Genomic DNA, 15,923 nt, shown 5'->3' on the forward strand with positions numbered 1-15,923 from the left:
CAAAAATCATGTGTCATTGTAGATAAACTGATCTACAATGTGTTAGTAAAGAGTGACTTGCACTGCAAATTTGTTAAACCATTGCTTAACGGGCCATTAAGCAATGGTTTAACAAATCTCCTTTAACATTCACAGTGACTAAACCAGCTGTCTTACCAGCTGTTATATTCTTTAAACTTAAAATAAACCCCTGAAATTAGAGTTTGGTGTTTTAAGTCACCTATTAAAAAACACGAGTGAACACTTCTTTCTCTCAGCAGCATTACTGAAGTGACACTTTGATGATGCTTCATATCACAGTCTTTATGATGGAAAAAAACATGCAGATGTCTGCACTGTCACTGTCATGAAAATGTCCAGAGCCAGGGTTCAAGCTTCCTCTTCAGTTATCATTGATCATTAATATGGAGGCCATAGAGCGTGCGCAGTGGGGATCGCGTGGCCCGGAAGTGCCGCTTTTTCGGATGAGCGAACGCGCGTGCATCAGTGTGCATGTGTGCGTCCTCGTACGTGCAAAAGGTGCCCTTTCTGGCCATCACTGGTGGAGGTGTGGGGGGCATACCTCCCACCCCCAAAGGTGCCCCTTATATTCTTCTATTGTTAAAATATGTTATGAATACATAGAATAAAGACATTTTCCATCACAGTGTTATTGCTCATCAAGTCAAGCTGTAAAACCAAGAGGGTATTTAGAAGTCCTTTGAGAAAATTCTTATACGTATCAGAGCTTTTCTATTGGGATAACAGAGACTTACAGAACGTCAGGTGGTTTTCATGCTAGTTGTAATAGTGAGAAGAGATTAGTAGTATAACTTTGTAATAAAAAATAATATTAATAAAGAAATGGTTTACAAATATGAATGTTTATTTATGTGCAGAAATAAAATGGAAAACAGCAGACTTAAAAATTGCTCATATTAAAATGTAACGAAAACAAAATTGAGAACTGAATGTGGAAGGAACTAAACAAAACTTAAAGAAGAAACCCGAATCACAAGATCCAACAAATGATCAGGGAAAGATAAAGGAGGACAGGACTTTATATACATCGAGGACTAGTTGAGGTTTAGGATAAACACAGATGAAGACAATATGGGCAGATTGAGAAATAACAAAATAAAAAGTAGGACTAATGCGAGACATGAAAGAAAAGTAAACTTCAAAGTAAAACAGGAAATAAAAAACTGAAGCTAAATTAAAGTGAAGAGCAAGTGTAAGCAGGGTTTAAATGACATTTAACCTCCACATGTCTTCTGCTGAACTAACCAGGAACAACTTTTTGTTGTTAAGTTGCAAATATGTTAATAATGTACAAATGTTAGCGGAAATGTTTTTGTAAAATATAAATGTATAACTATATCTTTAATATCTTTACCAGGCTTATGTGGGTACATTTAGATATTCACACTTCAATCAATCAATCAGAACTTTATTTGTCACATGTAAGTTGCCCTCCAGTGATCACATTCTGGAAACACACTGGTCTGATTTCATAAAGAAAATAAAGTTTCTATTTACATTTATTTATATAGTTTTAATGGAGGATATAAAGACGTGCTTCTGGATTTGAAACCAAATGTTTGTTATAATAATGGTATCTATCTAATAGTTTATGATAATTAGCACGTCGCTATCAATCTGTTGCATGCAAACACAAAATTAGTCTTTAACTTAAATGCGAGTCCTTTTTGTTAACTTGAACTATGTGACTGGGAAACTGAGAGTAGAGTAGAGGCTGCTGGGATCAGCAGTGGCTGCAGCAGAAGAGGAATGAGCCTTCACAGTGCTGTAGGTCACTGCATCACCTTCATCATCACCACGAACCTGGAAAAGTGACATAACACTGTGACCCTGAAGTGGATAAGCGGTTCGATGGAAGTAGTGGAAGGGCGCTTAGAGATCACATGCTTCTGTGTTCAATACATTATTTTTACTTTCAAAGAAATTGTGGATCAAATATTCTTTGTTTGCCCATGCTCAGCCTCTCCACCAACTTCTATGAAGTTCTGTTTTGCAGTTAACAAGTCGCCCATCAAATGTTTTGTAGTTACTCACATGATTGCTGCAGGAGGACTCAGTTAACTATGCTCACATCAGCATAAACAATCCATAAAAACTCTGCATGGTGTAATAGCTGATGTATAGCCCTTGACCTTCAGAGAGGGTTGTGCTCTCTGTGAGCTCTCGTTACTGATGTTACTGAGTAAATAAATACATAAATATAAATATAGTAAATAAATAAATAATACACAAAGACAAAACCTTACCTGAACTTTACAGTTTTTTTTAATTGGTTTGGTACTATTTTCACAACTAAAGTGTGCATTTTCAAATCTCTCAGTACAAAACTCACATTTGATCACATTTGTAACACCACTAGTCATTCTTTCAAATCTGATGTCATGAGTTCATTGTATTTGCACATATTTTCATTCCACTTAATCATTGTTGCAGAACATATGATCATTGTGATATATACTGAGAACATTTGCTTTACTCACCCAAACAAAACAGTAAGATCTTTTTTCAACGTAGTACTTTTACCAATCATTTCATTCAGGAGCAAATAATACAAGGTAAGCGTTTCAAATTGTCCTTGGTGATGAATGAGTGTAACTGAACTGTAAAACTTTACACAGCAAGTATTACACTTATGTTCAGGCATAACAAAAAAAATAAAAAATAAAAAAAATAAAAAATATATTCATATATATATATATACACATATACACACACACACACGAAAAAGGGAGAAAAAACAACAAGTCATTTACATAAGCACAATATATTTTTTATTTTATTTTTTATCACTTTTATACAATTAATCAAGCCGGTTATTAACATTGGGCCATAAGTTTTCATCAACATCCCAGTGGATGTCTTCGTTGTTCAGGCACCGTGGGAAAAATCTCCTGGCAAGACGAATCCAGGCTTGACATTGCTCAGCAGTTATATCACCACAAGCTCCACACATGGCTTGAAGAAGGGAGAAATGCTCATGGGGATGGCGATCATACACCTTCCACCACCATGTAGAGAAGAATTTCTCAATTGGGTTGAGGAAAGGGGAATATGGTGTGTTTGAAACCATTCCTGAACCAGCTGTGCATGGTGGAAGCTGACATTGTCCCACACAACAACATAGACGATGTCTTCTCCCTGACAGGCCTGCTCCAGTTCATTTAAAAAAAAAAATCAGGTGTTCAGTGTTGTATGACCCTAGAACTGGTCTACAGCCTACCACACCATCTTCAGATATAGCTGCACACATGAGATGTTCCCCCCACGTTGTCCAGGGACGTGGATGGTAGCCCAATAAGGTTACGTCCTCTGTGTCTAGTTTTTGCTAGATTGAAAGCGGCCTCATCAACAAAAATATACTTGTGATGATTCACAGCAGCGTCCAGCTCCATCACCCTCTGTTACAGTAATTGCATGCCAGTTTAGTGTTGTACCTGAATATATTCTGAACGCAGTTGTTTCACCTGGACATTGTTCCTCTTAAAAGGAACTTACAAATGACCAGACAACAATCAGTCAAGTTGAAAATCCATGGACATAATGAATGATTCATTGATTAAACATTAAGATCGGTTGAATTAAATGACAGAAAAATGTATTACAGTTTTTTCTGATTGCTTAAGCACATTTTTTGTAACTATTGGCTAATTTTGCAAAACTCTTCACACAAATAAGAAAACCTGTCACCTAATAATCAAACATTGTAGTTCTCTTGCAAAAGCAAACACAGCTAGATTAACTCTTCACACCTTCATAAAAATGGTGTTTCCGTATCAAACAGTACACACAAGCCATCATCTACTAAGCACACAATGCGCCAACTGCACACTGATGGTATGAATACAAAACACATCTGGCTTTTGCTTTCTCTGTGCACAAGGTAGGCTATGTCAGTTTGAGCTCATACTTCTGTCATAGATCCATAAGCATAGAGGGATCCAAACTTCAAGTACTGGTGTTTATTCAAACACATCAAAACAAACACAAGTGTTCATTTCCAAGTATAGGATTATTTGCAATCGCCATAATGACTATATGGGTTACTTGGTCTGCAGTGAACATGCTTCCTCTGCCCCCAGCATCTGGTCATCTAGCAATTCTGTAAAGTAACAATTTCAGTATTTTTACATCAATGGTATTGGTGTGTTTCTCATTGGCATATGGCAGTGCTACAAATCTTTGTGCGAAGTGACTGTGCTAACCGATTCTCATTTCAAGATGTCCTTATGATGCTTGCTACAGTGTAGCGGCTCGAGTTAGGCTGGACCCGTTGGCCAGCTACCCTCAGGGTCATTCCATAGTTGATTACATGGTCCACTATTGTAGCTCTACAATTCTATTTCTTACTCTTCCTACCCTTCCTCTCCCCCCCCCTCATCTTCCTCTCCCCCCTCCTCGTCTTCCTCTTGCTCCTCCTTGTCCTTGTCGTCCTCTTCATCCTACTTCTTCACCTCCACGTCCTCTTCCTCGGCCTCCTCTACTTCTCACTCTTTCTGCTCCCTCCATTGTACTCCGCACACACAGCTTACCTGTATTATAGTGCTTAGGCTGATTGCAAAGTGAACGAATTATCTAAGAAAGTTTTGACATGTGAAAGTGTGCCAGACAGTTGGCAAATTAGTGTTAATGATAGCCATACATGTGTATACTTTGCTAGGAGTGTGTTGGAAATTTGGTAATTGAGTGTTGTGCAGTGAGTTGTGCCTACAGTTTTGCAAAGTGTGTGTTACAAAATTGCAAACTGAGTGCAAAGCAGTTTTTGTGCTTTTAGTTTTGCACACTCAGTGAGTGGTTTTGCTATAAGTCTGAATAGTTTTAGAGATTGTGCTACAGGGATCACAGTTAGGGTTTAAGCATTCAGAAAAAACTGTAAACTGAATGATAAGAGATGCAAATCAAAAATTTTATAGTGACAACATTATGAAAGGCAGTAACTGTGAACGAAACATTTATTTAGATGAAACACTTATTTTGTGTAGTGAAAATGATATTTTGTCATTATGTGTATTGTACTAACACAATTGAAAATATGCTGAAATGTTTGAAAAAGGTGCACTTTTGATGATCTGTTGTGATATAAGTACTAAGAGTTTTGAAAATGTACCAGTTGCTTGTGAAAACTGCGCCAAACCAATTAAAAAAACTGTATTCGTGGTTTTGGTGTAGCGTAGCGTAGGAAACTTCAGGATCTGCCTACGCAGTGAAGACGAGAAGATACATGGACAACAATGATGAGATGATGATGATGATGATTATTATTATTGTTGTTGTAGCTTATAATAGAAGGTGATCACATGTGGGGTATGAAATGCTTTTTGTTTCAGTCTTTGTGACAGTGGAACTGAATCAGCCTGTTAGAGAAAATGGCCAGATGTGGATGCCCAGATACTTGTACCACCTCCACCACATCAACATACTCCATATATTTATTATCTTCCGCTTATCTTTACCAGGGTCACAGAGGAGCTGGAGCCTATCCCAGCTATCATAGGGCGAGAGGAGGGGTACAACCCAGAGAGGTCGCCAGTCTTTCGCAGGGGAAACAGAGACAAACAGAGACAAACAGACAATACAGTTTTTGCCCGTTGCTTGAACACTATAAACCCATGCTTAGACTAAAGTAACACAACGTGAAGCTGTTGTTACCATACCTCAAACACATGTACCCCTACCTTAAACAAAAGCGCTGCTTTGCACCCCAGTACCAATTATGCAACACACCTACTCCCTCATGCAACACACATGGTCCTGCATGCTACACTCTATTTCATACATAAGACACTTCGCTCACAAAATGAAATCTCAGGGTGCCATTCGGAAAACACATGTATCCAAAATACAAAACACATCGGGTAATTGCAACCACTCAAATACACACCTGAAGGCACCTACTTGCAAAACCGAACACCAATTAGCCAACTACAAAAAGCCCTCAGCGTAGCCATTCCAAGAACTTTGCAAGCATGGATGGAGGGAGAGCAAGAGGATATTTACCCCGGTGCCTAGCGGGAGAGGACATTGCTTGCGATGTTGATGAGGTCCTGTGGCCAGACCCCAACAGACGGCGGGATCCATGAGCCCACTTATGCACAATTGTCATGGTTTTTTGTGTTTACAGTATAGTGTTTTTTCTATTGCAGTACTATTGTGTTGTTGTTGTTTTATTTGCTGTACCTGTATTCATGGTACTGCAATGTACAGTATTGAGTAGGTCTATTTGCGTTTATGGTTGTTTGGAAATGTGTCTCCTGTAAATGTGCCTTCTGAATAAACAATGGGAATCAAGGACTGCAGTGTTTTATGTACAGCAGACTAGTGTGTTCCCCCTGATCTGTGAGTGTTTGCATATGGTGCAGGTATGTGTCATTTTGTCAACAGAGTTACATTTTGACAAAGGAATGTTAGGTTTTGACAGCAGAGTTTAGGTTTTGGGAGTAGAGTTCCAATTTGGCACAGATGTGAATGGTATATTTCCCAGTGTTGTGTCATGTGTACTTGTGTGTACAGTTTTGGCACAGCGAGCGGGGTTTTGCAAAATGTGTTCAAGCAGTGGGCAAAAACTGTAATATAAGTAAAATCACATCAAACATTTACTTAAATATTTCAAGTGTGAAAGTAGAATATTGTTTCTCATGTTTACATCAGATGAGAAACATGAAAAACTTTTGTGCTTTTACTTTTTCATTTATTCAGGTGACACAAAAACAACAAAGAATCCAGCCAGAAAAACTGAAATAAGCACAAAATCAGAAACAACCCCAACAATGAAGAGTCCTTCAAAAGCAGGACTGAAGATTAAGCTGGTTGCATAAATATCTGTTTATTTTAAATTTATTTGAGCTTTTGAAATGATATGCAAATGAAAACTCACTTTAACTTTGTATATAAATACTTTTAAATACAAATCATATCACAGAAATTTGCACATTTATTAATAAAATGCTGTTACATTTTTAAAAGAAAGGAATTTACACGGAACAGAAAACTGCAACCAAATAATTTTAATAATCACATTTTTTGTGTTTGACAGATTTTTTGTTTCTTTGAGGTTCATTGTTGTCTCTGTGGGATTAGCAGCGCTTTTAATAACTGCTGCAACAGTCAATATAAGGACAAGACATAAAGGTACATTTAAGATTGAATGATTTTGAATTTTAAAACAAAACTGAAATTGACTTTCTTCTCTCATTTTAGGGAACAAAACTCAGATGGATGAAACCACAGTAAGTACAAATCTCAGTAATCCTAAGGTTGTTATTCTGATCTTGTTATTTGATATTGTCATTGACCCATAACTGTGGATGATGATGTAGAAGTGTCTTTGGATAATGGGATTAAATAAACATGAACCAGCTGTCCCTCTCTGAGGGAGTGTTAACAAAAACAAAACTGCCTTCACAGAGACAGTTTTCATCCAGATATAACTGGACTGTGTCTGTTTTCCAGGGACTGAGTTTAAACCCTGCAGAGACTCAGTCTGCTCCTCAAACCAGCTGGGACTCGGTGTGATCACACACTTCACCCAGAGTTTAGACTACTTGTCAAAGTGTGCTCTGTAAATACAAATGTGTGTGACTCACTGTGAGAGCAGACGAGAGATAAGAAAGTTGGACAATGCAAAAATGTGTTTTAGTGCAACTGCAATTTTGTATTTACAGCTCACTTGTTTCAAAATTCCATTTTTTGAATAAATTGTTTGGATGATTGATGTTTGTTTTTTTTAAATAGCCTCATATTTAAATTTGTTTATTGATCTGAAACTTTCACATGTGAAAAACATACAAAAAAAGGAAATAAGGAAGAAGCCAAAGACTTTTTCACTCCACTGTAAATCAAGTAGTTGTAATCTTGAAGGAAGATTTCATGAATGCTGTTTCAGGGTGAAGAGAGTGTCCGTCATTATCACGAGTTTGAAGCTGGAAATCAAATGGATTATGTTGAAAGTTGTCAGTTTGTCGGCCCCGAAGGAAAAGACTATTTGTGGAGTAAGATGGATAAAGATGGAAATGTGCTAAACAGTGAAAAGAGTGTGTTGGGAAGATGGAACGAGTACTCTGAGGACCTGATGAATGTAAAAAATGAGAGAAAGAGGAGGATGAATGGTCAGTTAAAAGTGTCCAATGTTGGGGAAGTCCTGACGTGAAGGGAGCTTGGGAGCAGTTACAGCAAAGGCAGCATTAATCTGTTTATCAAACATTAGATTAGAGTCAAAAAAACACTCCTAGGTTCCTTGCAAAGGTTTTTATTATTATTATTATGAATTCCTAAAGGGCCAAAGTCACAGCGGTCACAGGGACCAAACACAATCACCTCTGTTTTCTGTTCATTTAGGTTAAGGAAGTTAAAAGCCATCCATGCCATCCTCAACATCCTCCAAACAATCTAGCAAACCCTTCAGACGACTCACAGATTCACGTTTCAGTGGCAGGTAAATCTGTGAGTTGTCTGCATAGCAATGGAATGAGATCCCATGTTTTTCAAAAAATTGAACCCATGGGGAGCATATAAATAGAAAAGAGAACTGGACCAAGATTGGACTCCTTGAGGACCCCACAAGAAAGTGAGGCTTCTGAGGACGATGTTTCCCCCAATCTAACAGAAAAACTTTGGCTGGACAGGTAAGATTTAAACCACTCCAAAGCAGTCCCTTTGATTCTGACACAGTGCTCAAGCCGAGCGATAAGAATCCCATCAAATGCAGCACTGAGGTCTAACAGTATTAAAATGGCAAAATCTCCCAAGTCAGAAAAGTTAAAAGGTCATTAAAAACTTTTACAAGAGCAGTTTCAGTGTTGTGGTGCGTTTTTAAAACCAGACTGAAATACTTCACTAATGCCATTTTTATCTAGAAAGGTCTGGAGCTGAAGAAGGACAACTTTCTTTAGGAATGTCTGGACTGACAACAAAACATATCAAGCTTCTGTGTTTGAGCCAGAGACTGCACTTGTGGGTGAACAATACAAACATTTTATATTTCTTATATCAGTAATGTAACTTGCAACAAAACGTTCTGGGAAGCTTAAACTTAGTTTCAGAATAATTAAATCTGAAACTTTGTTTTATTGAAAAGGTTAATAAAGTTTGAAATTGTATCAAAAATAAAACAAATTATTAAATAACACCGGCTACAATATTGGTAACATATGTGTGTTGTTCAACAGAACTTTTTCCCAGGCTTTTGTTTATATGCTCAGTCGAAAACCACTTTAACATAATTTTCAGCATAATTACTATTTTTTGTGACTATTCAGTACTTGAGTATAATTTATTGAATTATTTAGTAATAAATATGAAGTAAAAAGTTTTGATCACAAATGGGATTTTTCCAAAACTAAGCTTGCTTAATAGTTCTGAACTGTTACTGTAAAGTTTATAATAAAGTCATAATAACCTGATATTTAGAATCTCCATATATCATTTCCTTTATGCTTATATGTTGTCAAACAATGGCAGTAAGAAACATAGTGTTAAAATAGCTCTATATAGCATTATCTAATCTTGAGAAGAGGTCAAAGGTCAGTTATGGGGTCTTGCTATATGCTATGAGACAAACATAGCACAGTTTTAAGTATCATAGTTTCTAGGCTCTAAGGCTTTGTCAGTTTAATAGTGAGCTTTACAAGATTGATTTTCGTGCTAAAAGCTGGCACAGAACTAAGTTCGCTTATGACCACTAGAGCTGGAAACAACCTCAAGCAATCCTAAGGCTAATCAGCACGGCTAGCATTGTTAAATGTTGTCATTGCTAACATATAGCTGTTTAACAGCATAGTGAGTAGCGAGAACGCTAAGTTATTGTTAGCTTTTAAAAGAAAAATGTTGGCAACCGTAACCATGGCCTGCGGAGGGTATATAAATGCTGCACAAGGTTCCATTCGTCCCTTTACACTTGCTATTGGACTTGTTTTGACCTGCTCCAACCTCAGCCTGTGGAAAGTTAAGTTTTCGGAAAATATTTACTGAAAGCGGATTTGACTTGCTCGCCACAACAAGTACTTCATCTTTGGATTGTTTGTACTTGTTTTTCATACAGCAAAGCCTGAAGATGGCTCGTCGTGGACTCGACAGCCCCCTGGACTTCGTTGCAGGTACTTTTAACATTTCTTCAGTTATTTTAAGAGCTACTAAATGACTGTAATAATTTAATAAGTTCCAGTGTGAATATCAAGTTTTAATGTTATCAAAATATGCTTATTCCAAGATTTTTCCCCGTAAATTGTTTGTATGCTTTAAATTTTCCGGGAGAGGTGTAGAAATTATTAACGACTGGTGTATGAATTTGAAAAAAAAGGTGTTACTTTGATTTGAAGGCTTCAAATTTGACACTTTTTTAATGATTTGGTTAAAAATAGCTTAACGGACTAAAATTTGTAAAATGCCCCAAAATCAGTCTCTGTGGTAACAGCATCTTCAGCATGTCATGACGTCAGAACACACAGGTGTAAACACACCAGATCCCGGTCCCTTCCTAACATCCTGTTCTTCTTGGATCAAAGGCTTTATTGAAATAAACTATAACTTTTCCCCTGCTACAAAACATGATAATAAAAAATAACAAAAATAAATGAATATAAAAAAGAATATGAAAACAGTAATCATAGTACAGTAGTAATAATGGTATCCTTATGTTATGCCACTACTATATCTTATTATATAGCAGTTAATGATGTGAACTTAGTTGACTTAGCTGTTTTTTGCTTGCATGAACAAGTAGAAGTGTCATTCAGTCTGACATAAATGTAGCCTAAAATGCTTTTCTCTCATCGTCTGCTCAAACTAACAGATGTAGCTCTGTTCCTTTAGCACTTGATGTTTATTACATTCTTAATGTTATTTTAAACTTGTTTCCTCACAGGTCGTCTCGACTACGTGGTTGAGCGTCCTGCAGAAGAAGGCCTTCCAGAGGTCATCAGGATCCTGGATGACTCTGATACCGAGCGTGTCAGTGAAGGTGAGTATGGTGAGTATATCCCTCTCCCATCCTCACCCTCTTCTCCTGAAGCACAGGATCCTGATGACAGTGAAGAGGAAGGTGAGTACCCTCCCTACATACCTGAGGACGTCGAAGAGGTGAGTGAAGACACTGACAATTCCTCTGACTGGAACAACTCAGAAGAGTGGGCCGATTGGCCTAGTGACGACTCGGGGTATGACACCATGGATGAGAGAGCTGATTCCCCTCTCATCCAGGAGCTCCCTCCAGAGCCGTTTTGGCACGATTGGCAACATCCTATTGCTCCAGGTGCTGCCCCGTTCGCCATGCCGCCTTTCGGCCAGGCCAACGCCCCACTCTTCCCGGTTGGTGATCCTTTAGCTTCTCCTGCTTCCTCTGCTCCTCCCTCAGCTGCTTCCTCTCCTGCTCCCTTAGCTGCTTCCTCCCCTGCTCCCTCAGCTCCTTCCTCTCCTGCTCCTTCTTCCGCTACTCTCTCAGCTTCTCCTTCAACCTCAGCTCTCACCTCCTCAGCAAAGAGAAGCGGAGACGACACCTGCACTGATGAGGTAAGTGCAAAGAGGTGCAAGGTAAGTGATGACAAGTTTTATGGCCCTTCAACATCCTCGGGTTCTGTTGGTGTCAGACGCTTCTGGGAAAGGCCTTTTAACCTTTCACTTGATGACAGCGACTCTGACTAGATTATGTTAGAACTTGTTTTTAAGCTTTAAATGTTTAAGTTGGCCTTTGCAGTGTTTGTAAATGACTAACATTTTTTTCTCAAGCTCTAGCTCACCATGCAGGACAAAGGTAAGTCCGTACTTAATGTCAACACAAATAAGTAGAAAAGGTTTAAAATGATGTCGTGAACTGACTGTAGTCTCTTGTTTTTACATAAGGTATAGCCTGTGGCTCAGGGATCAGAGGTAAGGTAAAAACACATAACAGAAGAAAAGTAAAGTGAACAACTCTGTGATCTGTGAATTCATGCTTTTCTCTTTGTCTTTTTGTCTTCAGGTGCTTTACACTTGTCCTCTCCCAGCATTCAGCACTTCAGACACTCAACGCCCAGGACGGAGCTAACACAGAGAGATACTCCACCCAGAAGACAGCCTTACCCCAACCCGATGAGAAGGATGGATGACCAAATGACAAACTGGAGAGTGGTGCTGTGTTCCAGCTATGTAAGTTATCACCTCACATTGGCTACAAACTGTCTTGAAGACTAAATCCTTCCAATAGCTGGTGTAAATCATCGTCCTACAGTACTGTAGGTTTAAGTTTAGTTATAGTTATTGTGTGTATATGTTGAGTTTAAAATTGCATTTTAACAACATGCTGCAGCTACCAACAATGGAAATGCTGTTTTGTGTTAAAATGACGTCTTTCTCGTGTTATTGCTTTGCAGGGCAGCTGAGAGTGGACAGAGCTGCACAGAGGACCAAAGATCCACTCTCAGCACTTCATACCTGACTGGCCACAGCACCACCCCTCTTCACCCAGGGTGAGGAGGGCCCTGACCCCACCTGCACAGAGGGAGTTGTGAACATGCACTTCTGTGTCGGTGGGTTTAGGAGCCTCCTCACACTCACACGGATGAAGACTGTCACTGGAAGATGTCTCCATTGCATCAGCAGGACGTAAGCATTTGTATAATATTACAGTTTGTGATGTTTTATACATGTTTTTATTGCTTCACTTCAAACTAGGAGATATAAAATAAACCAGTTTTCATAATATTTTCTGTGTATTTAGTTGTTTTCTTAATAAGTTATTTGGAACATCATTGCAACCTGTCAGCTTTTTATTGGGGATTTATAAAGTTGCTGGTGGCTCAAGTGTGTACAGTGGGGTGTTGTTTTTGTCACATGGTAAAAGTGACCTCATAGGGAGCAAAAAGAACAACTGAACAATTTGGGGATTCACAGACTTTGGTAATCATTAAAAGATGAAGAAAAATAGTTTTATGTGATCAGTTTTAAGTAGTGAGCAGCAATTTAATCAAATGCTGGGATGAAATGGGACAAAAGGGTCATGTGACAGCCACATTAGTTCCCTTCCCTCGTTTAACAATGTGTAAGCAGACTGCTTTAACCTGCAATTTACTGCATGTTATTAGGCTGCATGGTACAACTACAGTCTGCTAACCACCTGTGGTGAGCGAAGGTTTTGAGGCATTGTTCGAACTACTGATGAAGCTTTATCAATGCTTGTTAAGTTTCCCAACCACATTTCATCCCGATGGTCCAAGGCTTACATCTTTATGCTCACAAACATGCTTCTGTAATTAACCAGTAACAAATGTATTACTTTAAGTTACAGTGTGAGGGGCACTGATGAACATAAATTAGATTTAACTTGATTATGTGTTTAGGTCAAGAGACACAGACCTTCATCTGTAAGAGGCTTTTCTTAAATGTCTGATCACGATGTTTGTGTTTGTCTGCAGCATCACTGCAGCAGAGAGGGTATAACACAAGGCCACAGTCACGTGGTATTCTGTCCTGCTATTAAGTGAATAAAATACTGAAACTCTGGCAGTAGACTGGAGCGAGGCAAAGAGTATGTAAAGGGACAATAAGAGGAAATGATGGGAGAAAAAAAAAAAAAAAAACAAAAAAAAAACATACATGTCTGAGAAACAAAGGAAGAAGAAAAATAAAAAAAATGGTGGAAAAAAGGATTAGAGCCTAAATTCTAAAGCTGCAGCTTTGCATGCTGGCAGCTCCAAGATCTCACTGACATGTAATCATAGACTGAATAAACATAGGCCAGTGTGATGTCATTGATTTGTAGACTTTAATTTGTAACAAAGGGCAACCTCTGGGTACACACGACACAACACTGGGAAATATACCATTCACATCTGTGCCAAATTGAAACTCTCAAAACCTAAACTCTGCTGTCAAAACCTAACATTCCTTTGTCAAAATGTAACTGTTGACAAAATGACACATACTTGCATCATATGCAAACACTTACAGATCAGGGGGAGCACACTAGTCTACTTTATATAAAACACTGCAGTCTTTCATTGTTTATTCAGAAGGCATATTTTCAGGAGACACATTTTCAAACAACCAAAACAACAAATAGGCCTACTCAGTATTGTACATTGCAGTACCATGAGAATGGGTGAATGACTGAATGTAGTGTAAAGCACTTTGGGGTCTTTAGGGACTGAGTAAAGCGCTATACAAATGCAGGCCATTTACCATGAATTCAGAGAAAGCAAAAAAAACCCAAAAAACACCATAATACAGTAATAGAAAAAACACCATACTGTAAACACAAAAAATCATGACAATTGTGCATACGTGGGCTCATGGATCCCGCCGTCTGTTGGCGTCTGGCCACAGGACCTCATCGACATCGCAAGCAATGTCTTCTCTCGCTAGGCACCGGGGAAAATATCCTCTTGCATGTCGAAACCATCCATGGATTGCTGTCACCTGAATGTCGCCGCAGGCCTGTTCCATTGCCTGCAGAAGAGGCATGCGGGCATGTGGTTGGCGGTCATATACACGCCATCTCCAAGCCGAAAAAAATTCCTGTATAGGGTTTAAAAATGGTGAGTAAGGGGCAAGTATACCACTTCAAGTTGGTTGTGGTTGGAGAACCAGGCCTGGACCAGAGCAGCCTGATGGAAACAAACCTGGGCTGATCTGGTCTGTTCTGTACAACTATGTTATGGAGAGCATCTAGAAATGTGAGTATATGTTGGCTGTTGTATGGACCTAGTTTTGCATGATGATGCAGAAGCCCTCGAAGGCTTATGGCGGCACACAATGTGACATTTCCCCTGCGCTGCCCTGGGACGTGCACAATTGCCTTTGACCAATGACATTACGACCCCGTCGTCTTATTTTGCACAGGTCGAATCCAGCTTCATCAATGAAAATGAATTCATGAGGCTGTGCAACTCCATCCATGGCCAAGAGAACATATTACTGTACTACAGTGCTACACATACAGAACCCCATCACACAGGTACCTGTGTAGCTCTCAGAATGGATCCATGTGGTACTGATATGGTACATATTCAGCTGCTACTAGATTTCACCAATACTGTATTGTACATGTAAAGGACAGTTACACTTACCCGTACATATTCAGCTCAAAGTCCTTTGACCCTGTCACTGTTCCTCTCAAATGGGACTCTGTAGAGCTGCTTCATGGTGATGCTGTGTTTACCCAAGATGCGTCTGATGGTGGTGATGCTCACATGGTTTATGCTGTTGAACACTTGCCTGTCTGCAAGTATTTGCTTTCGTAGCTGGTGGAGACGGATGGCATTGTCTGCCCTCACTAGGTCCACAACGGCAAGTTCCTGCTGTTGTGTGAACAGGCGTTGGCGTCCTCCCCCAGAAGGTCTTCGAGTCAGTCTAGAGAAATACAACCACATATTGTCATCGCTTTGCTTATTTTTCTTACAGTACTTTACTGTATGTACTGTGTCATCCACTGTACTTCAATATAAGTAATCATGCTATGTTTCACAGAAACTACCACTTTGGCTGCAAAAGGAGCCTTAGCACCCTGCAATACCCTGTACACTTGATATGGTAATGGTATATACTGTAGAACAGTGCTATAAAAACCATCTGAGTGGAGTAGAAGGTAGAGAGGTGAAGACAGACCTGTTTTCTAGTCGGAATGTTCTTATTACAGATGCCACTGTGAAGCAGCTTAGATGTGGGTGGACTCTCTGCCCAGCTTCCCTCATAGTCAGGCCATGGTTGATGACATGGTCCACCAAAGTTGCTCTTATATCATCAGAAATATGGGTCCGTGCATGGCCTCTTCGACCTCGACCTCGACCTCGACGACGACGACCACCACCACCACCACCACCTCCTCCTCCTCCTCCTCCTCCTCTTGCTCTCCCTCCATCCATGCTTGCAAAGTTCTTGAATTGGCTAAACTGAGGGCTTTTTGTAGTTGGCTAATTGGTGTTCAGTTTTACAAGTAA

At 39.3% G+C, this 15,923-nt stretch overlaps 2 protein-coding genes across 2 annotated transcripts; one reads left to right on the top strand and one right to left on the bottom strand.

The window, feature by feature from the left end:
- The first annotated feature begins 10,066 nt into the window (after positions 1 to 10,066).
- LOC146617470 (uncharacterized) lies at positions 10,067 to 11,652 on the top strand. Its single transcript, XM_085372186.1, has 2 exons — positions 10,067 to 10,109; positions 10,877 to 11,652. Exons 1-2 carry the CDS (start codon positions 10,067 to 10,069, stop codon positions 11,650 to 11,652), a joined length of 819 nt encoding a protein of 272 aa, XP_085228312.1.
- A 2,895-nt stretch (positions 11,653 to 14,547) lies between these two features.
- LOC146617471 (uncharacterized) lies at positions 14,548 to 15,356 on the bottom strand. Its single transcript, XM_085373018.1, is given in 2 exon segments — positions 14,548 to 14,901; positions 15,060 to 15,356. Coding segments are annotated over 2 exon segments (651 nt in total).
- Between the last annotated feature and the right edge of the window lie 567 nt (positions 15,357 to 15,923).

The sequence above is a fragment of the Diplotaxodon limnothrissa genome, linkage group LG15 (genome assembly GCF_057381915.1).
Source record: "Diplotaxodon limnothrissa isolate DT_005_m linkage group LG15, D_limnothrissa_male_GT1.1, whole genome shotgun sequence".
NCBI lineage: Eukaryota > Metazoa > Chordata > Actinopteri > Cichliformes > Cichlidae > Diplotaxodon > Diplotaxodon limnothrissa.